This window comes from Barbus barbus (assembly GCF_936440315.1).
Source record: "Barbus barbus genome assembly, chromosome: 41".
NCBI lineage: Eukaryota > Metazoa > Chordata > Actinopteri > Cypriniformes > Cyprinidae > Barbus > Barbus barbus.
In genome coordinates this window covers 4329516-4357200 of record NC_136719.1, presented here as the reverse complement: position 1 = coordinate 4357200, position 27685 = coordinate 4329516, and the positions used below count along the sequence as shown (strand labels likewise).

The window sequence follows — 27685 nt, the reverse complement described above, 5'->3', positions numbered from 1 at the left end:
CTCAGTTTTTGCCATCAGGCTACAGAAGCGCTTACCAGATGGAAGCAGAGTGAATAGATGGTTACCAGGGTGATTAGAGTCCTTGAAGATTTTGACAGCTCTATTTTTGCAGCGTTTGAGGTAGATGTCCTGCAGAGAGGGGAGAGCAGACCCTGAGATGCGCTCAGCTAAGCGCACAACTCTCTGTAGTGCTTTGCAGTCCTGATTGGAGCTGTTTCCATACCACACTGAGATGCACTGAGTCAATACACTTTCTATGGTCCCTGAATAGAAAGTTTTCAGGATTGCTGGTGAGACCCTGAATTTCCTCAGCTGTCGCAGATGGTACAGTCTTTGCCTGGCTTTCTTAACCTGTGTTTGGATGTGTGTAGTCCAAGTCAGGTTCTCGGAGATGTTTACACCGAGGTACTTGAAGCTACTCACCCTCTCCACAGGGGTCCCACTGATCATAAGAGGAGTGTAGGGCTGCTGCTGTCTCTTCCTAAAGTCCATGATCAGCTCTTTAGTTTTGCTCACATTCAGAGAGAGAGACAGTTGTCCTGCCACCATGATGTGAGTCTCTCTACCTCATCCAAGTATGCGGTCTCATCGTTGTTGGAGATGAGGCCCAGAACTACAGTATCATCAGCGAATTTGATAATAGATGTGGAGCTGTGAGAGGACACGCAGTCATGCGTGTAGAGAGAGTAGAGCAGGGGACTCAGGACACAGCCCTGTGGGGCTCCTATGTTCAGAGTGATGGAGCTTGAGGTGAACTGGCCAACTTTCACCACTTGAGGTCTGCCGGCGAGGAAGTCTTGAATCCAGTCACAGAGTGAGGAGTTTAGGCCGAGGTTTGTGAGTTTAGAAGCTAGCTTGATGGGGACTATAGTGTTGAAAGCTGAGCTATAATCAATGAATAGCAGCCTTACATAATTCCCATTGTTGCTGTCCAAGTGTGTGAGGGAAGAGTGGAGGACGTAAAGGGAAGAGTGGAGGACGAATATTGGATTTGGATTGGTCTCATCTGACCGATACCCGATCTGGCAGAAAATACAAGTATCAGAGCCGACACCGATACTGAGTATCGGATCGGAGCATCCCTACTTGTAATGCCTCTTTGGCGCTGACTTTGTTTCGCCAGCAGCTACAGCAGGAAAACAGTAATGGTGGTCTGCTGCTTCTCACTCAGGGATGCGTTTATGCTACTAGGGCAGAGACTGTCACAAATGGGCAGGACTTTTTCCCTACGATGATGTATACATAGGGAAATTCTGAAATCGCTTGTTCAGAGACTGTTTATGATTTATTTGGATTATAAAAAAATGGGTGGGTGGATTTTTACCATTATAGGCTGGTTGTTTTCACTGCAGCCACACAACTTATAAAGGTGTTTTTTGCATAAAAGGTCCCCTTAAATATGCATAATAAGGAGACAAGGTGAAAAGAAGAAAAAAATCATCTAAACCTTTCTAAAACAGTCAGTTCCACTCAGAGATACATTCATGTAAACCCCCACCACCAACTATATCATAATTTGTTGAACATCTCAACTGAAATAAATAAAACAATTAAAACTAAATTAAATTCTAAAAATTGTCTAAAAATTACCTTATTTGACAGGCTAAACACTCGCACCTCCGCATACTCCATTTTCAGAATGGTGTTTTCAATCAGAAACTTGCTGCACAGGTCACTGTAGTAGGTAGAGCGCATCGGGTCCACTTCCTGTGAGAGAGAGAAAGAGAAAAAGATCAATTAAACTGCCTTCTTTTAAGTGGTGTTTACAAAGCCAGAAATCACTACTACTATATTGCTCATACTGAGGAGTTAGTGTTACTTTAACGTGGAATTCATCACAGACAAGGATGACACATTATTAGAGTATAAATCAAGTCCTGAGATTTTAAAAGGCATTTCTTATTTCCAGAACCCTAATACTGATTTTTATTATGTATATGATCTGATTATTTCCTGCTGCCAGAGCATCTTTTATTGTTGAGGTTGTGATAGTATTTTCTCACTTTGAGGGTTTGAAAATGTGCCAGTGTCTCTTTCTCATGGCCTAGAGGATCCAGAGCTCTCATGAGGAGTATGATTGTCAGCAGACACCCTGAAACACACACACAGACTTACAATAGTTTCTTGTGAAAGAATAAGGAAATAAAAATGCAGTGTGAAGTATGCATGTACAAAACACACCCAAATAAAACACACTGACACACTTACATTTGTTCTGCGGTTCGAGCTCTAGCAGCTGATTGCAGGACTGAAGCTCTTCCTGTAACACTGAACTTTTCTCAACCGACAACTCACTCCTGCCACAAACACACACACACACACAAGCAATTGATCTAATTTCTGGTAATAAATTAGTCAACACAATCAAACATTAAGACAGACATTACTCTCCTCATCACAAGACCTCTTTGACAAATAAAACAATTGTGTTGCAAATAAGTGGCATAAATCTGAAGTGATTATTTTACTTGTTGATGTCAGCGACAGATAAAGTGTAATACACATTTTAAGAAGACTTGTGTGATATATATATATATAGGGGTAGTTTTTAATCAAAATTATTTTTGATTAAATGCCGCTATTTATTATTATTATTTTTTTTGTACACCATTGACATTATAACAGTTTCATTTTAACCTCAACCAAAACCCAGCCCTCTAAAGATATGTGAGCAAACTTGAATCTGTGAAATGATTGACAGGCAGGGGGTGGGACACCACCCTGATAGTTGTGTACAGAGAACTGGGCAGTGATTTCTCAGGACACCTGTCAGGATAGGGAGGTTATTTCTGTTTTTTCAAAAACAAATCACCTGTAGTTACTTTAATTATGAAAGTTCAACAAACGTTTCGTTCATGAGCGAAACAAATGTGGACATTACACGTTTGATAAAGTCCATTAAGAGGGAGACATTTTTTTTTATAATTTTAGTTTTTTTGCAGATTTTAAGTTCAGTGTTTGGTTTTCCTGTGTCTTGAGAAAAACAGAATATGTTTTAGTGTTTAATTAAAACTTCAAATTTACTGTATGCGTAGACAAATAGGACAGGAGGCTGTCTTAGCAAATACATTTTATAATACATTGAAACCTTGCAATGCTTTAACATCAAATTTTAATATTCAGTGTATTGTTTGAATAAAATATATAGCTTTTATCGTGTGTAAATTTATTGCTTCTGGTTATGAAACGCTGTTGGATTCAAAAATTAATATTTTTTTACAATTAAATATTTTAATTTATTTAAAAGTTTGAGGTCTGTACATTTTTTAATTTTTTTAATTTTCATGCATTTATTTTTATCAAAAAAAAGGAAACATTGTAAAATTGCGCAATATTATTGAATTTAAAATATCCATATACATTTTAAAATGTCACATGATCCTTCAGAAATCATTCTAATATACAGACTTGCTGCTCAATAAATATTTCTGATTATTATCAATGTTGAGGACAGTTGTGCTGCTTCATATTGTTGTGAAAAACAGAATACATTTTTCAGGATTCTTGAAAACAAAGTTCAGAAAACAAACAAAAAAAATATACATCTATATATTTGAAAGAAATCTTTTGTAGCATCATAAATCTCTCTGCTGTCAAAAAAAAGTATTGATCAATTTAATGCATCTTTACTAAAAAGTTCACAAACTTTAAAATGGTAGTGTTAAGATCGATGGACGTGTGAGTTGCCAATAAAATGGCTTAATTCAATTGTTTATTGCATATGCACATTGAAGAATCAATCTTCAAATTTTAGTAAAAAAATAAAACAATTTAACATCATCTCTTAACATGAACACACATACAAACACACAGCAGTACCTGAAAAGCTCCTGATCAGTGGCAGAATCTCTGCACCAGCTTTCAGCAGAGCCTAAAACATGACAGAGATGTTTACACTTGCTCTCGCTGCCCATCTTCATCCATCTCCATTCAATAAATACAAAATCCTCCTCAGCTGTTTTTCCCCTGCAAACACTCAATCACGTGCACATGTCAGTGTGGCGCTCACCTGTGTAGAGAGCACAGTCTCTGTGTGTGTATTTCTCTGGCCAGTGGACGGTCAGGTTGTGTTCATTACTTAAGTCACTGATGGAGCCGGGGGGAAGATCACACAGCTGACAGAGACAGTTAAAGATCTGTGTGTGTGAGTGTATGAATAAATAAAACTATAGATCAAGTGCTTTAAAAAGAAAGGAAGAGCTCATTATATGGATCAGAGCATGCAGAACATTCTGCTAAATGTCTCCTTTTGTGTTTCACGGAGGAAAGTCACAGGTTTAAAGGAATAGTTCCTCCAAAAATTTTAATTTGCTGAACATTTACTCGCCCTCAGGTCATCCAAGGTGTACATGAGTTTGTTTCTTCATATGAACAGATTTGTAGAAATGTTTCATTACATCACTTGCTCACCAATGGATGCTCTGCAGTGAATGGGTGCCGTCAGAATGAGAGTCCAAACAGCTGATAAAAACATCACAATAATACACACCACACCAAAGTCACACATCAAGTTTTTAACTTCAAACTGGCTAAAATGTGGCTATTCTATCTACTACTATATACTATAATGCGTTTTCCACTGACAAAAGTCAACTAATTTGAATCAGGAGCAAAATATGCGTAGATCAAGCAAGTGAAAACAATCCAAAACAGTCCTAAACAAATGTCAGTGGATTTTTGGGGCATTTTTCACTGGAGGAAGCGTTATATGGATTCATTTTTTGGCCCGAAACTATGGTATAAATTTAAAAGATGGATTTGTTTCTTACAAACATGCAGATTTTGGCTTCTGAAGACATTAACTGATGGACTGGGAGTGGTGTGGATTACTTGTGATGTTTTTATCAGTGTTGTAATGCTACATTTCTCCAAAATCTGTTCCCATTAACACACATATACAGTGGTGTGAAAAAGTGTTGGCCCCCTTCCTAATTTTTTATTTTTTTGCATGTTTGTCACACTTTAATGTTTCAGACCATCAAACAAATTGAAATAATCAAATATAACACAAGTAAACACAACATGCAGTTTTTAAATGAAGGGAAAACAAAATCCAAACCCACATGTGCCTGTGTGAAAAAGTGCTTGCCCCCCTCAGTTAAGGTCAGTGTTCATGACTCCACCATAAGAAAGAGACGGGGCAAAAATGGCCTGCATGGCAGAGATCCAAGAGGAAAACCGCTGCTGAGCAAAAATAACATAAAGCTCGTCTCAGTTTTGCCAGAAAACATCTTGATGATCCCCAAGACTTTTGGGAAAATACTGTGGACTGATGAGACAAAAGTTGAACTTTTTGGAAGGTGTGTGTCCCATTACATCTGGCGTAAAAGTAACACAGCATTTCAGAAAAAGAACATCATACCAACAGTAAAATATGGTGGTGGTAGTGTGATGGTCTGGGGCTGTTTTGCTGCTGTGATAAATGAACCATGAATTCAGCTGTCTACCAAAAAATCCTGAAGGACAATGTCCGGCCATCTGTTCGTGACCTCAAGCTGAAGCGAACTTGGGTTCTGCAGCAGGACAATGATCCAAAACACACCAGCAAATCCACCTCTGAATGGCTGAAGAAGAACAAAATGAAGACTTTGGAGTGGCCTATTCAAAGTCCTGACCTGAATCCTATTGAGATGCTGTGGCATGACCTTAAAAAGGCGGTTCATGTTCGAAAACCCTCCAATGTGGCTTAATTACAACAATTCTGCCAAGATGAGTGGCCAGTTGATTGCAGTTGTTGCTGTTAAGGGTGGCCTAACCAGTTATTAGGTTTAGGGGGCAAGCACTTTTTCACACAGGACCATGTGGGTTTGGATTTTGTTTTCCCTTCATAATAAAAAACTTCATTCAAAAACTGCATGTTGTGTTTACTTGTGATATCTTTGATTAATATTTAAATTAGTTTGATGATCTGAAGCATTAAAGTGTGACAAACATGCAAAAAAATAAAAAAATCAGGAAGGGGGCAAACACTTTTTCACACCACTTTGATGGCCTGAAGGTGAGTACATTTTTAGCAATTTTTTCATTTTTAGAAGAACTATTCCTTAAAAAATAAATACTGGTCAGTAAATGATAAAAAGAAAAAAAATACATTTTTGATAACTTTCTGTTTAAAATGGAAGTCAAGCTTCTTGAAGAAACTTGAAGAACTGAAAGGATACCCAGACAGGACTGTGACGGAAACGCGGGGGGGCGCTTCTCCACTCCACCTGCTGAGGCTGCCCATCCAACACCAGCATCAGACCCTCTGACTGAGCCTGAGAGAGAGAGAGAGAGAGAGAGAGACACTCATTCAGTCGTAATGAGGTTAAACACTGCTGTTGAACTTCTCTCAGGATTCACTTACATGAACAGGTTTGGAGAAGGCGACAGACACCCTCTCTTCCTCCCGGCTGACGTACACACAACTGATCATCTCCTCTCGCTCCGCTAAACACAAACAAGCACACACACATATACAGCAGGGGTGAGCAGACGTGTCTTCACAAATACATAGCAATTCTAAACACACACACACACACACACACACCTCTGCCCAGCAGCCAGCGGTAGTAGAACCAGGCGCTCTGGTCGTTGGGGTCGGTGAAGAAGGCATTATGTGCCAGCTCATATTCTAGAGAAAAAAAGTCAGAAATTTACCACATGGTTCACTGAAATTATTCTGAATGGTAAACAGAGGCAACCTGAGGTCAAATATTTTTGTTAATACCACAGCATCCTTAGACGCTTGATTGTGATTGTCTGACAGATACTCTGAAGGGCTAATTATTTTTCTAACTGCAAAGATAGAAGCAGGTCCAGGTCTTGACCATATTACCATAGCCTTGAACAGCAAAATAACCACAAAAATACAGACACATGTGTAAAAAAAAAAAAACAGAAAAAGAAGAAACAAAATAAAAATTACCTGTTTAATTATTGTCTTACAGGGTCTATATAAAGTACACGGTCTACTCGCATAATGAAAATTAATTTAAAGGTGACATATCATGGAAATCTGACTTTTCCAAGTGCTTTAAGTGCTATAATCAGGTCCCCAGTGCATGTATCAACCAAGGAAACGTGAAAAAGATTAACCCAGTAACTCTGTTTTAGTAAGCCTTTTTCTGCAAGCTTCTGAAAAAACGAGTGCATCTGATTTCGCTCCTTTGGTGACGTGGCAAAGGGATCTCATTATAATATTAGCGTATCTAATGCCATGGTGAAAGTTTGAGCAAAACATGCTAACTGTTCTGTCTTTGGCTGCACAGACGAGCACAGACCACGATTTAGTCCCAGCCTCCGAGACAACAGAGCAGTGGATTTATTGATTTATTTACTGTATGCTGCTGCCACACAGATCTAAAATAATCATGCAATTTATTTCCCAGCTGTTTACATTCACAGACATAACTGACTGTTTTAGTAACTCATGTGTTTTTAACGTAAACTTGTGTGTGAATGAGAACTTAGTTTACTCGCATGCTGTGACAGCCGCTTTCTATCCGTGTGCTGCGGATGTGTGCGCTCAGAAAACCGTATATCAGAAGTTTAAACTAATGATTTCAGTGCGATAAACATGATAATCAGAACCAAAACAGATGTTTTTAGCAGGTACGAGCTGAATTGGCGCAGCTCTATTCTGGAAAGGGGGCGGGAGCAGCAGCTCATTTGGATTTAAAGAAACAAGAAAATCAAGAGTGTTTCTGCTTCCACTCAAAATAGGCATTTTCAAAATGATATAATACATGATCTGTGGGGTATTTTGAGCTGAAACTTCACAGACGCATTCTGGGGACACCAGAGACGTATATTACATCTTGTAAAAAGGGGCATAATATGTCTCCTTTAACTCAAAGCAATTTTTAATTTAATAATATAATGAGTCAATGGCATAATGAGATTATCATCAACAAGAACATATTTTAATTTTAAATTACAACTAAAATGCTTTTTAAATGCTTTTTACTGTGCAAAAATGAATTATTTACTTATTTATTTAGCAATTAATTGATTGATTATAGGCCAGATTCAAACTACCGTTTAAAAGTTTGGGGTCAGTAGGATTATAATTATTTTTTTAAAGAAATCAATTAATGACAAGGATGCATTAAGCTGAATAATTAATTGACAAAAATATTTCTATTTCAAATAAATGCTGTTGCTGCGTTCAACACTGACATTAATCAGAAACGTTTCTTGAGCAGCAAATCAGCATATCAATGTCATATTGCTTTGCATCACAATTGTTTTTGTTTTTTACAAGATATTTAATCAGAAAACTTAAAAATCACACTTTTATTTATTAATATTTAATAATTAAATTGTAAATTGTATTAACATTTCACAATATTACTTTATAAAAAATAAATAATATTTATTAAATATTAAATATATGCAGTCTTACCAACACCAAACTTGTGATTGGTGCATAGCCTGTACATCATGACCTCATGTACACTGGTGAGCCATAAAATCAGAGATTAAAAAAACTGATAATGTTCTGGACATGCTGAAATTAAGCAGGGTGGAATAAGTTAAAGCACGACCTCGAGTGCCTTATTGCTTACACACTGTGTGCTGCCCTAAATGAGTTCATGTACCTTTAAGAAGCTGCTCCTCACAGACTCTGTGCGAGTGAATTTGAGGCGATGCGGTGGGGGAGGGGCTTGTGTTGGGGGCGGAGTCAGGGTGTGGGTGGAGCTGAGGTAGCAGCGTGCTCCTGTAATGCCAGCTGGAGTAGTTGGAGAAATTGGAGCCGATCAGACGATCTGTGAACTGCAGCTCCTGCTCCACAGAAACACCAGACTCCTTTACCACCATGCGCCGGTAATCCCAACAGTGGACTGAGGAAAAAATACACATCAGAAAACTGAACGACACAAAGTCCATTCTCATATCTATCTTGCTCAGTCCATGACTCTCTCACAGTTGCGTTCGTCCAGGCTGAGGCAGCGGTCGCAGAGGCCGAGCTCTCGTGTCCAGTCAGGCTGCGGCAGGCGCGTGTTTACCCAGGTGCGGTGGTGCCAGCAGCCGTAAGATTTGGGGTTGACTTTCAAGCAGGCCTCGATAAAGTGCAGCTCAGACTCATACAGCTTCTGCACCTCGTCCTTCTCTCTAGAGGACGCAGAGAGAAATAGATTCTGACTTTTGCTCATATTTGATGAGGGGGTTGTCATTTTTAATGACTATTTATTTATTATATTTTTTGACTATTTATTTTTATTTTGTTTTGATTTTGTTAATTACTGCTATGTCCTGACACTTTACATAAAAAAATAAAAACATTTATAAAGATTCATAGCTGTGAAATATTTCATAGACCAGTCAGAAATATTTATAATTTCTGCATTTAAGCAGAAAAACTCATTTTCAGTAGAAAAACTAAATTGATTCACAATTTAGTATACGTGTAACGTTTAAATATGGTTTATATGTGCATCATATAAAAAATATGGTATGAATCTAGTCACTAATTATATCGTTTTAGTAAAATATGACAAGATTTAGAATAAAACGTCACAGACTTTCAGAAGCAAAATAAAGTTGATTTATGCAAAAAGTTGATCAAATTATTTATTTGATTTTGCATTTAATACATGTGTGATTTGCATCATAATATAATAAACTAATTTATAGAAGCCCTGGGCAGAATTAATTGAAAAAATAAGGATTTCAAATAATTATTTATTTTTAATAATTAATGTTTTGGCATTTTCTCGCGCGCACACACACACACACACAAAGTGTAAATGTGTGATTTGAGAACTATAAATAAAATATGATATAAATCTAGTCAATAACCATATTATACTGACAAATTCTAAAACATTTACAAATTAATGTCAACAAAATTTAATGAAGTCAGTAGATGTTGAAAATCAGAAACCATCATAATCCGAGAACTCATCTTAAATTTTCATTTTTCGTTCAGGGATAGAAAAATAAATAAACAGCTTGAATATTTGCTTTCTACAGGTGGGCAGGAATTAAACGCCCCTTTCTGCTGATTGGTCAGCCGCTGATCAAACTGTGCCGTCATCAGTTCTTCGCAGTTTTTCATGCAGCAGAATAATAGTCCTCCGCTGCTGCTGTAGTTGTACGGATTCTTTTTGCATTTATTGCAACTACATTTAATCTTTTTTCCTCAAACAAGCAGACTAAATAGCTCGACACAACGTGTACCGGGACATTTTCTATCCCTGAACGAAAAACAAAAATTTAAGCTGAATTCTCTTTTTTTTTTTTGGAAAAAATACGAAAAAGGAGACTTTTGTTTTGTTTTTTTTCTACTTTGAATATTAAATCAAAAAACGAATGACACACGGATTCATCACGCAGTGTCAATTCATTTATTTTAATGATGGTGGGGAACAATACTGAGAAACAAAACCTCTTAAGATGAAAATGATTCCTCGGTCATCCTAATTTGACATCATTCACAATAGAGCAAGCCTCTCATACGTTATATCTTATACCTGCAGATGTTGTAGGTTTGCATTACGGCTTGATGTGTCCCAGACGTGCAGCGGTCTCTTACCGTATCGTCTCCAGGTGTAAGAGCACTTCTCTCCTGTAGTTCCACAGCGTGGCAAAGTCCGGGTTCGAGGACAGGAGCTGCTGGGTCAACTGCAGAGCCTCCTCGTCGTGTTCCCCAGCACTCCTCTGAGACAGAGAAACTATTACAGACAGCTCCAAACATGACTACATTCAATGCACAACAACAAACCTTTTTCAAGATGGCATCACGAGCAGACACAAACGCTTTCAACTTCTTCTCCCTCTCTTTCCTCTTCTCCTCCTCCTGCTGCGCGGTTGACTTGATCTTCACTCGTCCGTGCTGACAGTAACAGAAAGAGACAGATGAGGCCAAACTAGAAGAAACACCATAATACTGTGACAGAAAGAACAACTCACCATAATCACCACTTGATGGAGATCTAGAAACAGAATAGATTCATTTGTAACAATAAGGTAACACACATATATAGAAATCTGAATAAAGGAAGACTTGAATTTGTTTTGAATATATCAAATTCAGATTTCTATAAGAGCAAGAGATAATGAATGAAGGCAGACTTGAAATGTAAAACACCCCATCATCGTTTACATCACAATTAAATAATCACGCTGTACAGAGACCACAGGTCTGTCACAACATGCGCTAAACTGTGCTTTACCCTGCGAAATGAACATTATATCTATTAAACAGCTTTATATGTTCAAGAGTGTTTTGTCTTACCTTTAGGATGTGCTGGACGTGTAATACAAACAACTCTTCCGTCGCTTCAAAAACGCGTCATCGCGACTAGTGTCGATCTGATACTTTTATTATTTCTGTCTTTTGATTTTAAAATAATTTTAATTATAGGGGAAATAAGCCTATGTTTTTAACAATATATAAAAACTAAATAAAAAGATGTAAAATGTGTTACTATTTGTAACGTAATTTTATTTGTTATTATTTGTGTATTGTAATGTATCGCCTGGTTACATATGCAATTCTTTAAACCAATATTAGTATTAATAATAATTTTAAAAGCTGCTTGGCAATTCGTACCTAGAAACAATCATCTGAAAAGATTATATATAATAAATTTGTTGGCAAAATAATAGATTAATAAATTAACTGAAAAATAAAACACTGAATTTCAGTACAGATGATTATTCTTGGAAATACATATATATATCATACTCATGTTTTCTAGTGGTGTGTTTGTTCCCACAAATGAAGGTAGTGTCAGTTTTCTGTCAGACAGAGCTGTGTAAATGTATACAGGCTTTTGCACAGCATGCATTCAGATGCTCAACACGCACATCCATGTTTGCATGCATTACATTAAGCCCCAAAATAGGGCAGATTTGATAAGATTAGATTACTCGGCGTCACCAGGTCCTCCGAGAGGGTCTTTGTGTAACCAGAGACAGAGGACAAACACCATCCGCTCCCAGTCTTTTATGAGCCCGATGCTTCTGAACCCATATCTGGTTGCTTTTGTGCAGTTTTCTTCAACTCTAGAAGGAATTTCATAGCTCACTGGACACCAACAAACAGCTCGCACCCTGCCTGCTTAAACCCCCTCTTGCCTTTTCTTCAGAAACTTATATAAAGAACAGAATCCATGAAATCATACACAGACACTATATATGTTTATGTAGAAGTACAGTTGCCATTAGACAGACAATATTATAAACATTACAAACCAGAAGAACTGAACCATGTCGTTCTTGTTACGAAAGTTGTTCAAAATAAAGTATTAAATCTGTTAAATCCCTCATTTTTTCATTCACGAGTAAATGTTTTATACAAGCAAAACACTCCAGCAGCACAAAAGCACACAATACATATGTACAATTTAACCTAATTCAAAAACAAACCGGAAGGATTTTACAAGTAACTACCGTTAGTGCGTGAGATATAAATACAAGAAAAGTGTTAACAGTGAAGAAAGGCACCAGCTTGTAAGGCTCTGGTCATGTAAAGGGTTATTAAACGAATGGGGTGTTGCGTTAGTCCTTAATCATGATGCATATTAATAGATAATGTTCTGAATTACGGTATTTTATAAAGCTATTTAACATGATTAAAAGCGATTAATGTTATATATAACCTAAACTGAGCACAACTGGAGAGTTTTAGAAATTAAATGACCTCAAATGTAGAACTATTGGTTTATTTTCACGAGATAAGCTTTGAAGTGAATGAGAAATAATGCTGTATGAGGTGACGAAGCAGTTGAGATGTGTTCCCTTCTGTCCTGAGAGGAGGAATGAATGGCAGGGCCGCGCCGCGCCGCCGCTCAGGGTTTGTCCTCCTCGATGGTAAAGCTTTCCATGGGCTGTTTGCCCAGGTTATAAATGTCCTCCAGCAGACTGCGTGGAGTCAGGATGTGCGTCGAACCTACAGACAACAAAAAAAGGCATTATTTAAACCTTTTCATAACACAGGCAGCATTTTAAGCCTCTTTCAGGTTTAGTGAATCATGAGCTCTTACCGATGATGACTTCGCAGGATTTAGTAGCATGTGTGACTTCATAAGCACAGCGCATTTCTGAGTAACTGACCCCACCCAGAACAAAGACGATGAGCCGCGAGCCGCTCCTGAAATCATCCGGAGAACTGCCCTTGTGCTTCTGCCGCGCACTGACAGGAGACAGGCCGATGCATGTAGGCACACGTTAAACCACACGCTGCGTTAGAAAACACTTCAGAGACATTACTGTTCACAAGCTTGGAATCACAAGATTTGTTTGTTTTCGAAAGATTTTAATTTTTTTTGCTCAACAGCTGCCTTTTATTTCATCAAAAAACAGTAAAGCAGTAATATTTTGAAATATTATTACAATTTAAAACCGGTGTTTTCTATGTGAATATATTGTAAAATATAACTTATTTCTGTGATCAAAGCGGATTTTTAAGCATCATTATTTCTCCAGTCTTCAGTGTCACATGATCCTTCAGAAATCAGTCTAATATACTGATTTTCTGCTTATAAATAAAATATTTATTATTATTATCAATGTTGGAAACAGCTGGATTGCTTCAACGTTTAAAAAAAAAATAAAAATTATTTGAAATCGCAATCTTTTGTAACATTATAAATGTCTTAACGGTCACTTTTCATCTGTTTGATATACCCCGATTTATTAATTTAATATTAATTTAATGCAAAATAAACATGAATATATTTGTAATTCTTTAAAACCAATAAAAAACCTGCTTAGCAATTAATACCTGGAAACAATCTCTGTATCAGAAAGTGTTATATTATATTACATAAGCTTGGTGTAAATTTGGTTAATATTCTAAGTGAATTCAAATGATTAAATCAGCATTTACTGGAACAGAATTCTTTTATAACATTACAAATGTCTTTTCGGTCATTTTTGATATGCCTGGAATAAAGGTATTAATGTCTTTCCATCAACCAATCAATATTTCTGACCCCAAACCTTTGAACAGTACTGTATGATCTATGACACCATGCAATTATATCATCAGCAGGAAATGAGAAGCCTTTAAACTTTAGGTAGGCCCATGTTATTAAAAAACATACACAAAGAAATGAAACCTAATATGTGTAATTATGTGCACACAGGAAGAACAGGCAATAACCCAAAGGGTGGATCTTCCCTCTCATCTTACCTCACCACTCTGACAGCCAGAGGAATGAAGAGAGAGACACTGAACAATTACAATGAAACATTTGGGATTTAGCTGCCATGAAAGTATGCCACAGCTGCTGCTGGAGTCAACGTACAATACTGATTTAAGCGTGTATCTTAAAGGACATTAAGGTTAATCATTTGACTTGTTGTGAAATGTGAATTGCGTGAATCAGTCTCTCTGGCCTTACCTTACAGCACGAGAGCCGTTCCACGCAGACGGACACTCAGACTGATACGGCCAGTCTTTGGCTTCCAGTTTGTTCTCCACGGCATCCTGCCATTAACACATGTGCACGCACACACAGACACACAAGATTGATGATACAGAAGTGTAGAAAAGAAACTAAGGTTAATACTATTCTCATGGTGGCTGCTGTGAACCTGTCTGACTGAACTTGTGCAATTCAATGTTTCTTTTTACTTGAAAAAGAAACTGCCCCATGGGAATCAACACATGACTGACCAACCCAATGGCTTTTACCAGTGCTATATATAGCTGACAAGAAAACAAGACATTGTTTTTTTATGATTGCTGGAAGCATGATATTTGATCTGTCAGTCATAACCTGTAATATAATGTCAGCGGCCTTAGCTCTGAACAATACATATATGCAACAGGGTCTTATTTACATTATAACTGTAAGCTCATATCCTGCTGTATTATAAATAGGGGCTCAACAATAAGGACGGCCTGCCAGCCCAAGGGCAGGTGATGAGATTTACTGCGCTTCAGGACAGTTACTTGACTTCTAGGAACATTTTTAAATGCATTGTTCTTGTACATCTTGCAAACATAAATACGTCAATTTTCAGTATATACATTTATGGTTGCATTAGATCTATAATTCTCAACTTGTTGCTGTTTCAATTTGTGGCAAATATATTGTGGTTAATAATAATAATAATAATAAAAAAAGTTGGGTGTATTTAAATTTATTGCCATTTCAGCTGCATTGGCTATTTCATGGCAAATACAAATAATAAAAAAAAAAATTTGACGGCAAATAAAAGAGCTTCAACACCACCGTCGTCTGCACTTAAATAATTAACTGCACTTGAAGCTTTCATAAAATTAAAAATAACGAAGACGAACTATGTGTTATACGTGAAATTCTGGGTTGGACGTTGGATGGCGTCGCATGGGGACGTAATGACATGCCATTAATCGATCTATGTACTATAACATGTCAAACGGGAACATGAAAGCAACTCATGTAAACACCTTAATTATAATATTGTCTTATTCAGAATAAGGTAAATAATTAGATTACTGATGTCCATGTAAACGTAGTCACTGTTGCTCTGTAACGTGTGACTGTGGGCAACTGATGTTTAGGAGTAAGTGTCACTCACCTCCATTACATCTTTAATGACGGGTGTCCAGCGAGACACTTTGTAAGTCTCCTCATCTGACCGGTCTCTCCGAGATTGTTTACGAAATGAGAACATGCTGCTCGGCTGTTATGAGGAGAGATGGAGTATCAGGAAAAATAAATCCATGTAAAACAGCAGTTGCATTTCACACATGCAAACAGAACCGTCCAAAATCAATGCTCTTAAACCAATAATAAAATTAGCTTTTGCTGTGGTTTACAAAATGCCGTTGACTGCCATGAAATTTTGTTTGTATGAATACCAAATACATTCCAAATTACAAAACTGCAATTAACCAAATAATAAGTCACCAATATGAGAGAATTATGCAATATCAGCAGAAAAAGAAGCAGAGGCAGAAAGCATCCGTGGACTCACCGTGGATATGATGGGAACTCCCAGATGTTTCCAGTTCAGGATATACCCGCTCTCATCCTCGATTTTCACGTGTTGAATCAGTTTATTCAGGTTCTCCGCTGTCGTACCTGCTCATCACACATAAACACACACATTCAGCGGGACTCATCCAGCAGGAAAACATACACTGCCGTTCAAAAGTTTGGGATCAGTAGGATTTTTTTAATGGAGTCTCTTCTGCTCATTAAGGCTGCATTTATTTGATCAAAAATAAAGAAAAAAATAGGAGCATTGTAAAATATTATTGCAATTCCTAATATAAGTTTCCCATTTTAATATAAATTTATTTCTGTGATGAATTTTCAGCATCATTACTCCAAGTCTTCAGTGTCACACGATTCTTCAGAAATCAATGCATTATGCTGATTTATTATCAGTATTGAAACTGTTGTGCTGCTTAAAATTTTTGTGGAACGTGTGATACTTGCTTCTTTGATGAATAAGAAGTTAAAAAGAACAGCATTTACTCAAAACAGAACCCTTTTCTAACAACATAAGTCTTTACTATCACTTTTTATCCATTTAACACATCATTGCTAAATAAAAAAAGAACAGTAGTGTACATTATATTGTTAGAAAAGATTAGTATTTTAAAGGAACACTCCACTTTTTTGGAAATAGGCTCATTTTACAACTCGCCTCGAGTTAAACAGTTGAGTTTTAGCCGACCTCTGGGTCTGGCGGTAGCACGTTTAGCTTAGCATAGATCATTGAATTTGATTAGACCATTAGCATCTCGCTCAAAAATGACCAAAGAGTTCCGATAATTAAGAGTGCAGCAGGCGCAATGATATTACGCAGCGCCTGAAAGTAGTCCCCAGCTAGGTATCTAGTTAGACTGGAGTAATGGTGCTGAAATTTCAGCTTTGCATCACAGGAATCAATTATATTTTAAAATATATTAAAATAGAAAGCAGTTATTTTAAATCGCAATAATATTTCACAAAATTATAGTTTTATAAAACGAGAAATGTGCACCGTTCAGACTGAAGATGTAGAGAAGAACGGCCCGGATCTTATCAGTGGTGTCATGTGGGTGTAACAGCACAGGAAGTAACGTCCTCATGGGGTCCTTGACCTTCTGTCCTTCAGCATCTGCACCTACAGCCAGATCCTACATGCAAAGCACGAAGATGTCACACTCTGGACAGAAGAGGGCATCCTTTCTCTCGAGACATCATTAAGCTTTACCTGTTCAGCTTTGCAGAGTTTTTCCACATTCTTCTGGTAATGACTCATCAGATCCTCAGCTAAACATAAGTGGACAGTTTTCTGAGGGAGAGAAATGCAAAACATTAAATTGCATGCGAGTATTTTAGGCAGCCTCGACCGCCACTATTGAACGTACAGGCATTATGAATGTGATCTTTCAGAGTCACAGGTGTCATGTGATAGCATGCTGTTTCAGGACATGCAAGGCGGCTCGATTACCTGAGCCATCTGCTTGCGGAAGCCTGGCATCTTCTTCATGAGCTGTGATAGGCCTCCAATTGAGATCTGCCAATGACAGGGGGCATCTATGACATACTTATATGAGGGAATCTGCAACTGGACACTACGGTTATTGTTTGGAGGTGCAATTAATTGTAAAAATAAACTGTACCTTCTCATCAGCCTGTTTCTTCTCACCTCTGCTGGCGGAGATTTCCTTCACCAGTTTGGGGATTTGCCTTTGGAATAAATAAATACAATGGTGCTGATTACATTAACAAGGATATTTATAACAGTAACAGACTTTGAGACATTTTTAGTGCACAAGATATTGGTTTCAGTACAAAAACAACAAATATTAATCTCTCACACAAAAATATTTAATTTTATATGATAAAAGCATTTCAATTAAGATATACATCATTAAATTCAAAAAGTCTGGCTGTGCTTAATGGATACATTTTTGTAACCTTTCAGCACAGCCCTGTTCCCATTAAGCTCACATCATGTTTTATTAAAAAAATCAGCATATTAGACTGATTTCTGAAGGATCATGTGCCACTGAAGACTGCAGTAATGATGCCAAAAATCCAGCTTTGATCACAGGAATACATTTCATTTTACCATACATTCACATAGAAAACAGTTCTTCTGAATTGCAATAATTTCATACACATTACAGTTTTCACTGTGTTTTTGATCAAATACATGCAGCCTCGGTGAGCAGAAGAGACCTCTTTCAAAAAGATAAATCTTACAACCCTAAACTTTTGAACTGTAGTGTATTTTTTGAATACAGAAATGTATCCAGTTTAAAGAAAACCGACCACCCAATGTTTGTGTGTCAGATTGAGCTCAAATGAACTCAAGTAATGCTACTCACCCAGTGACCTCGGCAATGTGCATGTGACGTAGTTTGACCCATAATTCATCCTCGTCGTTCAATAAAGCTTCTTTCTTAGAGCTATCCTTTAACTTATACCTAAGAGAAAACAGACAGAAAAACACCAACACACAGGAGAACCAAAATAAGAGCAGGGACGTCTGTTAAAGTAAATAAAGATTTAGTGTTTTGCGGTGTCATACTCATAGGTGTTGTCCTTTATTGGTATGAGGTCATAAGCCATGGCCTGGTAGGTGAGCTCGTGAAGAATAGGACTAACAGGGTCCAGCGCACGATCGACAATCAGAAGCTGAGCCTGCGTTTTTCCCTGAATGTGAGAGGAGAGGACGGACGAGGCAGATTGTCCAAGCAGAAATATCACTTATAAGACCATATCAGAAAAAGAACATTACAAACACTATGGGTTAAAACAATTAATCAAAATAAAGCTTCAGGGAGTACATGATCTGATTTACCAATCCTACTACAGCTTTTCCAACAAAACATTTTCCTCAGTCAGTCCTTTCAAAATGTCTTATCTAATGAAACCGATTCAGAACTTTTTTTTTTTCAGTTTATCAGCAATCCATCAAGCCACTCAATTTTTTATTTTTTTACAATTTTGAATTTTTTTTTTATTTAATTCCCAAGTATTTTGCACTGTATTTTACTTCTTGCTTTAAACATCTGAATTAACTTAGACTTTCATTTCATATATGAATAAATACAAATATTGTCAAAAGCCTGAAATACAATATCGTTCAAAAGTTAAGAATTTTTAAGATTTATTTTAATGTTTAAAGCCTCTTCTGCTCACCAAGGTTACATTTATTTGATCTACAGCAGATATAGTAATATTATGATATATTGTTACAAAATAAGTTTTCTATCTAAATATATTGTAAAACTTAATTTATTCCTGTGATCAAATCTGAATTACTCCAATCTTCAAGTGTCACATGATCCTTCAGAAATCAGTAGAATATGCTGATTTGCTGCTCAAGAACCATTTCTGATTATCATCAAAGATGAAAAAAGTGGTCAAGCTTAAAATGAGAAAAAAATAATTTTTATAGGATTTTTTGTTAAAAATTAGTTAAAAATCCCTTTAGTCACTTTTGATCAATCGAATGCATCCTTGCAGTAGAAAAGTATTAATTTAATTCCTTTAAAAAAAAAAAAAAGTATACCCAAAACTTCTGAACATCAGTATATCTTTAAAAAAAAAAGCTATGGTGGTGTCCAGCTCTAAATCCAACCTCATCAATCAGATACACGGTCATGTGAGGTTGTTGTAAACTCTCTCACCTTTTTTTTCGAAATATCATCCAACTCATAATGTCGTGCCAGTTTATTATCCACAAGTTCAGCCAACTTCTTTCCATAATCAAGATTCGGATCTCTACATAGAACAGCAAATGCATTACAGAAACGTAGATTAAATATTCATTCAAGCATCAGGTGTAATTTGAGCACATGTAAAGTGAGTAAGACTGTACTTCTTGTATCTGACTCCAGGGTACTCGTCCAGCGTGGCACAGAGCGTTACGATCTGATCAGCTATCATCTCCAGCGTCTGATCTCGGTCCGGACTGTTCGGAGTGTAGATGCTCTTGAAGGCTTCTGCGTTATCACAGCTGAACACCTGCACAGGTGACAACACACGCAATCATAAACAACACAAGACTCAGCCATAACAGGCTAAACGAATCGCCAGATACACTCACTTGTGCTTCCAGTGGGAGAAACGAGATGTTGACCTCTTTACACACTTTAATGTGCTTGGCACAGTCCTTCTTCATCTTGTCGAAGAGATCATCAGGACAGTCTGTGGTCATTTTGATATACAAGTAATGAAAACGTCACTCTTGCTGAAAATAACCACACAATCTAATGCTGTCAAATGATTAATCGCTATTGAAGCCCAAACAAAGTAGTTTTCCAGGACACGGCGCCGGCGGCAGCAACAATACTACAGCCAGAATAATAGTTCCACCGTCTTTCATTGTGTATACGTTTGGGTGGTGTACAGTACACACACATATTGTATAAACAAAAATGTATTTTAGATGCGATTAATTGTGATTACTCATTTGACAGCACCGACACGATCCACTTTTGAGAATCAAATCAGTGAACTCACAGTCAGTGAAGAAGACATAGGCAGCTTTGTATTTGGGTTTCGGTTTGAAGTCTTTAATAAATGCATCAATACACTGCAAATAGAAAACATTTGGGTCACAAACAGATCATCACTGTAAAGTAAGTGATATTATGCTTATTATTTGTGTCTCCTGAGCTCTGACCTTGGCAGTAGGTGTCATGAAATAGATGGCCTTCATCTCTGGAACTGGTTCTCTGTTTTTGTACAGGTCCTCCACAACTGTGAACAAACGAGAGGTAAGACGTTATGACAACAATTCCCCATCCAGCACATGTCTATTCTTTTGCTTGATATGGAGGAAATGAAAAGCTTCCCTTCTGGAAAACACAGGAAGGAAGAGCGTCCGGCTCTCACTACACAATGAAGTTCAAACACTGAATCGGGAGACAGCTGGATTTCTGTCTAACACACCAGGAGCAAAATCTCTTCTTTTACTTACTTGTGATGTTCTCCGACATGAGATCGGACATTTTGCAGCAGGAGGAGAGGAGGCGCGTGGTGAAATGGTCCAGTATGAGGATCTGTGAGAACAGATTTAACATCAGTTACAGAATGTGACAAATGCATCGTATTAAGATGTGCGAATCATATACTGGTTTCAACTACACTTTTAGAATTAAAATACCATTCATTACAACAAATGTTCAAAGTGCCAATCAGTTTAATGGTTAAGGCAGTAACATTTTTTTTTCAGTGCCCTTGTTACATGTACTAAATGTTTAGTACTAACAGTAATTGATGCATTATTACAAGCAATTAACCCTAAACCTAAACCCTGACACTATAACAGGGTTACTTTATTAGAAGGTGTCCTAATTACAGTGTAATTATACATTTAAGTACCGAGTAATATTAACTACATGCACTTACTATAGGTTTAGGATTTGGCTTCGGGTTACTTGCACATAATTATGCATAATTTATTGTTATTATAATAGTAAGTACATGTAACGTGCAACGAGGACGCTTTAAAATAAAGCGTTACCACTTTACTTTACAATAAGGTTCCAGTTGAAGAGTTTATTTGCAAAAACAGATAAATCCTTTTTTTTTTTTTTTCAAAAATCATGTTTTTTATTATGTTATGTTTTCATTGTGTTAGCTTTTGTTGTTATTTAACCTAGTCAAAATAACCCAACTGCAGTTTGATTGATATTAATTGGAAAGCACAATGAAAAAACATGATTTCTGAGAATTGTTAAAAACGGAGTTATCTGTTTTTGCAAATTAACTCTTCATTTATTATAGCAAAAGACAATTAATAATAAAGAAAGAAAATAAAGACTTGTTCATTGAGAGGTTACCAGAGATAGTATGGTTTGTGTTTGATATAGTAAAGGAAACGTTGTGTGGGTGACCTGCTCAGATGAGCCAGCCTCTGTGTTTAGTATACAGCAGGAGCACAGTTCAGCTCAATGGGAGTCCAATCAAGCCACATGAACCTGGAGAGCCCTTAATGGCCACAAATGTGCAAAATATAAACAGAAAAAAAAAAAATCATTCAAACTGACCTTCCATACTTCTGACTTTCTGCAGTCGGCAATGAGGGTGTCCTTGATTCCTATGATGCCCAATAAAGAAATCTGTTAGTTATAGCAATGAATCTCCATGATGCACCATGGGACTGAGAATTAGGAAACATTTCCAAGAAGCTTTACTTTCGGTTTTGAGTTGTTTTCTGCTTGAAGAGTGCAAAGACAAGTAAAAACCTGCTTATAAATGAGCATGTGTGAGTGTGCGAGATGTAAAATACTCAATAATAATGCTATTTTACATGTAGATCTTGATCTGTGGAGGTTTCTCTTATTCTGATTAAGTTATACCATTTAAAAATAATATATTTAAAACAATTAATTGCCTCTGAATTAAACGTTTTTGTTTACATAATGTGTACTGTGTATATATATATATATATATATATATATATATATATATATATATATGCACACACACACAGTATATACACATTTACATGTGCACACATATAAGCAAAAACTTTTATATTGGATGTGATTAATCGTTTGACAGCACCAATTTAAAATCATTTGAGTCATTTTACAGCCTTGGGAATTTGCTGAGGATCACTGCCAGACATGTTAAAGTGCATATAACCATTTATAATGCTTTTTAAAACACACACATACACCGTTATCATCAGCTTATAATTACCACTGAATCCATATATTTTAATATGGCAAAATAACTGTGTGCTTGTTATGGCTAGTCTTCGTCAAGTGTTGTGAACACAATAACCCTGCCGACCGGAAGTCACTGATAAAGTTCGCAGAATGTAACGCGCGCGCGGAAGAACTGAAGTTCCATTAAAGTCATGACAACAAGCCCGTTCCCGGGAAACACCCGGAGCAGATGATCAAAGTGAACCTGAACAGCACTGGCTAACATTAGCACAGCAGCTAACGGAAACTGACTCAAAGACACACGCAAGACATTCACCGAGACCCATCCTTACTGACACCAAAACAAAACTTCACGAAACGACTGTAGCTCTCTTTAAATCCCCTGATTACTCAGTGAACTTACTTTGCCAAACTATTTTTTTCAAGCCGTGGTCTGCTCCAGTTGCCATCTTGAATTGAGACGATGCGCGCGTCCGTCATCTGGGAGGAGTGACAGTGCGCGTTCATGTGTGATAGTTTTAATAGAGGATATGCGCAGATTTATAAAAGCATCAAGCATAGATCGTGCTTTAATGGTCTATTTTGATGGATTTTTAAAATTATATGTAACAATTATATTGGGTTTTGTCAACTCACTGTTTTGATGAAGAAATATTCCTCGGAACGAGTTTATTTGTGAAAGTACATTATCCACCATTAGGCTACTGCCCAGGGAACAACATAAAGTTCATTAACAAACAATTTAATAAAACTATACGTGTTCAATTTTATATGTTTGCAATTAAATCCCAAGATACCTCTTAGATTTTAACATGCAATCTCTCAAATTCAAACACTTTTAATGTTTAACAGTGGACACATTGTTTTCACCCTACAAAAATACCTAAACAATCTATTATTAAAGTTTATTTCAGCTGTTGCAAATTAGTGGGACATTACTTGCCACTGCAAGTGAAGAACGAGCCAAGCAAATATTAGCGGGGCATATCTTCAGACTGTATGGGGTAAGTTGTCACAATGGTTGTCTCAATAGAATAGAAGCTCCACAGTGCAACAGAAAGACAGCAACAGGACAGGACACAGATAATAAAAGAATAATATACAAATATGCAAATAGGCAATGTACGAAGCAGCAAAAACACAATATATAGACAACTATGTATGTACAGGTCTGATATGTGCAAACTTGAAATGAATAAAACTAAGTGAGTGTGGTGAATGGATAATGTATTATAGTTGTGTGTTCCACGTTTATTGTTGAGTGTTCATGAGATGGATTGCCTGAGGGAAGAAACTGTTCCTGTGTCTGGTCGTTCTGGTGCTCAGAGCTCTGTAGCGTCGACCAGACGGTAACAGTTCAAAGAGAGAGTGTGCTGGATGTGAGGGGTCCAGAGTGATTTTACCAGCCCTTTTGCTCACTCTGGCAAAATCACTAACAGTAAAAATGTAACAAAATTAATGTCTGCATCCAAAATTGTTTAGTGTAATTATGCATATAAAATAAATGTTCAATCGTTGCTTCTTAAAATTCCACAAAAAAATAAAATAAAATAAAATAAATTGTGGTGAGATGTCTGCTTTTATTTATTTTATTATTATTTATTTTATTTTATTTTTAAGAAAAAAATGTTTAACACTTTAGAATGAATTGTTCTACTTAATTTAGCACTAAAACTAGCTTCTCTAATCTTTTTGTATTCTATCTATTTCTTTTCTTTTTATTTATTATACAATTAACAAAAGCAAAAAAGGTCTCTAACACTAGCTTGCTCTATTCATTTTCTATTCTGTTTATTTTATTTTTATTTATTATATATTTAAAAACACTCATAGCACTTGTATATCATTGCTTGTTGATTTTGATTGCTTCCATTGTCCTCATTTGTATGTCGCTTTGGATAAAAGCATCTGCTTAATGGCTAAATGTAAAACTAACTACACAAATAAACTGCATTATTTACATTAGACTGCATAGGTTATACAGCATTAGACTTCTTCCTCCAGTCTTCTGTTACACCTGCATGTCTCATCTTCACTTCTGATTGGCCAGCTCATTCTTGTCCCCAGCTCTTATTGGCCAGCTCTTCTGAGGAGGCGGGGTTAGGTTAAAGTATCTGAGATGCCTTAAAGAAAAGCTCCATGTATATTCAGCCAAAACACAAGAGACAGAAGAGAGCGCAGAGTTTAGATTAAAAAAGAGAAATCAGAATTCAAACTAAGAAAACAGATGGCAGGCCTTGGAGGAATCAAAGGGCTGGTGCTTTTGCTTGGAATAGTCTCACAGGTAAAGTTATGTAATTTGATTTATTCACATTTCCCTTTATTCATAAATTAAGTACTTCGTAACATACAGCATAGAATGATGTGAACGAAAGGGGAAATGGTACTTCTTTAAATAAAAGGAATGAAATTATAAAATAAAAGAAACATTTTCTATGATTCTGTTATGCATTATACTTTTAATGCATTAATACTAATCTGATAGAGTTATGAAAAACCCTTGGAATAAAAAAAAATGTAAATGTACAAATTATACTTGTTATGAATGTTTGCAGTCTAATAAAAGTGAATTGTTTCATTTACAGGCATTAGGTACTGCTCTTCTGGATCAAATTCACAGTATCTGTTTCAATTCAAATTAATACTCATAAATACACTGTTCTTGATTATGATTTGCGTTATATTTAACCAGCATTATTGAATACCTCAGCTAAGTTTTTTGTCTTTTACAGGCAGCACAATAACCGTGAGTGTTTTTACGGTGACATCAAAGAGCGCGGTGTTGCGCTGGAGCAAATATGAAGGAGCATTGTCCTACAGAGTAACAGCTTCCCTCCGAAACTCTCAAGTCCCCGTCGTCTTTGCCAGCTTTGGTCAGAACACCATTATGGGTTCCGTTAATTCCCTGAGTCCCAACACTGCATACACCTTTCGTGTCGAGGCCCTGGGCAGCCACATGCTGACAGATGCTACTGTGGACGGATCTACTGGTATGTACTGAAATCTACACATGGCTTGCTAAAGAGTAGTGATGGGATGTAGGAGGTAATATGTCTCAGTGTGAAAAAGCGTTTTTAGAATTGAAAGAAATTTCCATGATCTTTCTATTCCTGGAAATGACCATTTTTAAATTCCCTGATAATTCCAAGTTTTCCATATAGAATCCCTGAATTCAGGCTTCGCATCTTGTTTGTTGAATTAACCTTGTTGAAATTAATGGAACTGTAAATTTTCTCATCTTTTGTTCAGCTCCTGATGTGCCCTCCATTGTGATGGCCTCATCTAAAGAAAGTCAGAAGATCACTGTGGAATTCACTTCGGTCTCCGGTGCCACTTCCTACATCCTGCGCGCTGAGACAAATGATGGATCTTTCTTCTCAGAGATCTCAGTACCCGGCTCTCCGGGGACTGTCACCAACCTCCAGCCATACACAGATTACACTCTCAGTGTCATGTCCGTCAACAGCGCAGGCAGAAGCCAGCCTTCCTTCTCCGTGGAAGCTAAGACAGGTATATTATTCGACTCTCTCTCCACCCTCTTTGACCTCGAGGCCAAAGAAATGATCCATTCATGAAGGGACAGAGTTGGCTATTCTCTAACCCTCACCCAGTGCTGTAATCTTATCCTCTCATTGAGAAAGATCAGGATAAGCTACATGGCTGATCTCATGGGCTTGATTTTTAGCAGCATGCATAGCTTGTGTTCACATTTTCAATGAAATAGGTTTCTCACGCATGTATCCCTAAGTAACAATATCCAGGTTTGCTCTGTAGACAAAATATGAGAAGTTGAACTATGACAAAAGGGCTGCCCTCCTCAAGGGACTGGGCACAGAAAAATGTATTCTCTGTCTTCACCTCAGGGCCCTCAGTAGTTTTGTGTCATTGTTCAGGTAGCACGTTTTCCACCTGAGACGGTCACCAAGGAAATAATAAGGGAAGGGACATTAATTCTCAGAATAGCCTCGATGTGAAATCCTATCACAAATATCCACAGAATTACATCATGCTTATGATCTAAAACAGAACAATGGGGTGTTTTCTTCAAACCACTTAAGCAATCTGAGACGTGTTCCAGTTATGACGCACCAGGAGGTGATAAGAGCAGAACCAAATAGGGTTTAGCAAAACAGAATCCAGTTTCCAAACGAAACTGTGGACGGGAAGGGATCAGTACAGAACAGGAGAGGGACAGACAGGATATTCCAGGGGAAGCGCAGGACAGAACTAGAGATGGACACGACTGTAGAGAGAAGGGAACAGAGGGACTGGACTAGACTAGACTGGACTGGAAAGGAAAGGAAAGGAAAGGAAAGGAAAGGAAAGGAAAGGAAAGGAAAGGAAAGGAAAGGAAAGGAAAGGAAAGGAAAGGAAAGGAAAGGAAAGGAAAGGAAAAGAATGAGACAGGACAGGAAAAAAGTGAAGAAGTGGAAAGGAAAGGAAATGGGAGAGAACAGGAAAGGAAAGGAAAGGAAAGGAAAGGAAAGGAAAGGAAAGGAAAGGAAAGGAAAGGATGAGACAGGACAGGAAAAGACAGGACATTCAGGTCAGTTCACTTCAGGAAAGGAAAGGAAAGGAAAGGAAAGGAAAGGAAAGGAAAGGAAAGGAAAGGAAAGGAAAGGAAAGGAAAGGAAAGGAATAGGTACTTCTCTTATCACATAAAGCCATCTGACACCTGTTAACTGTCCCTCAAATCCATATCACAAAATTAATTTAGCATCAGAATTAGATCACTAGCTCGGTAGTCAAAACTATCTTCAATACTTTTGGTTACAATGCAGATGTCTGTCTGATCTCTCACTATTCTCTTTTCTCCCTCTTCTGTTGGAACCCAGTCCTTCCTGCTCCTCAGCTCAACACCAGCTCTCCCAGCAACAGCAGTATCCTGGTGAACTGGAAGCCAGTGAATCACGCTGTCCTCTACAGTCTCAGCATCATCAAGGACGGCGCGTACAGCAGAATTAGCCTCAACACCACAGACACTCAGGTTCACTTTCCAGACTTGGAGGCAGGAACCAAATACTGCATTAAAGGAAATGCCTGGAGTCCTGAGAACATTCCCGGAGATGACATCACAGTTTGCCAGATCACACGTAAGACAATAGAGATGGAAAGAGAGAGTTTACTTCA

At 37.3% G+C, this 27685-nt stretch overlaps 2 protein-coding genes across 3 annotated transcripts in view; both read right to left on the bottom strand.

Moving 5' to 3' along the window:
* The window catches only part of LOC306860528 (geranylgeranyl transferase type-2 subunit alpha-like), a 17494-nt gene extending 6205 nt beyond the window's left edge, over window positions 1–11289 (bottom strand). The window contains exons 1-14 of one of the 2 annotated variants that reach the window (XM_079402254.1): window positions 11222–11289; window positions 10897–10919; window positions 10709–10819; window positions 10520–10644; window positions 8909–9096; window positions 8583–8825; window positions 6530–6613; window positions 6347–6429; window positions 6162–6257; window positions 4010–4115; window positions 3820–3871; window positions 2203–2297; window positions 2004–2110; window positions 1591–1707 (exon numbers count right to left, since the gene is read on the bottom strand). In XM_079402254.1, the coding sequence (XP_079258380.1) occupies window positions 1591–1707; window positions 2004–2110; window positions 2203–2297; window positions 3820–3871; window positions 4010–4115; window positions 6162–6257; window positions 6347–6429; window positions 6530–6613; window positions 8583–8825; window positions 8909–9096; window positions 10520–10644; window positions 10709–10819; window positions 10897–10899 (1410 nt within the window). In that variant the 5' untranslated portion in view covers window positions 10900–10919; window positions 11222–11289. The remainder of the gene's footprint in view (window positions 1–1590; window positions 1708–2003; window positions 2111–2202; window positions 2298–3819; window positions 3872–4009; window positions 4116–6161; window positions 6258–6346; window positions 6430–6529; window positions 6614–8582; window positions 8826–8908; window positions 9097–10519; window positions 10645–10708; window positions 10820–10896; window positions 10920–11221) is intronic. The other variant, XM_079402255.1, reaches the window with a different exon arrangement.
* An 823-nt stretch (window positions 11290–12112) lies between these two features.
* stxbp3 (syntaxin binding protein 3) lies at window positions 12113–23049 on the bottom strand. Its single transcript, XM_079402803.1, has 19 exons — window positions 22959–23049; window positions 21929–21978; window positions 20857–20938; window positions 20560–20636; window positions 20397–20469; window positions 19981–20081; window positions 19753–19898; window positions 19562–19655; window positions 18457–18581; window positions 18254–18352; window positions 17543–17609; window positions 17371–17436; window positions 17131–17211; window positions 16918–17053; window positions 15901–16007; window positions 15502–15606; window positions 14337–14422; window positions 12975–13123; window positions 12113–12880 (listed from the first exon to the last, which is right to left on the bottom strand). The coding sequence occupies exons 1-19, from the start codon at window positions 23002–23004 to the stop codon at window positions 12780–12782; spliced, it is 1791 nt and encodes a 596-aa protein (XP_079258929.1). The 5' UTR covers window positions 23005–23049; the 3' UTR covers window positions 12113–12779.
* Between the last annotated feature and the right edge of the window lie 4636 nt (window positions 23050–27685).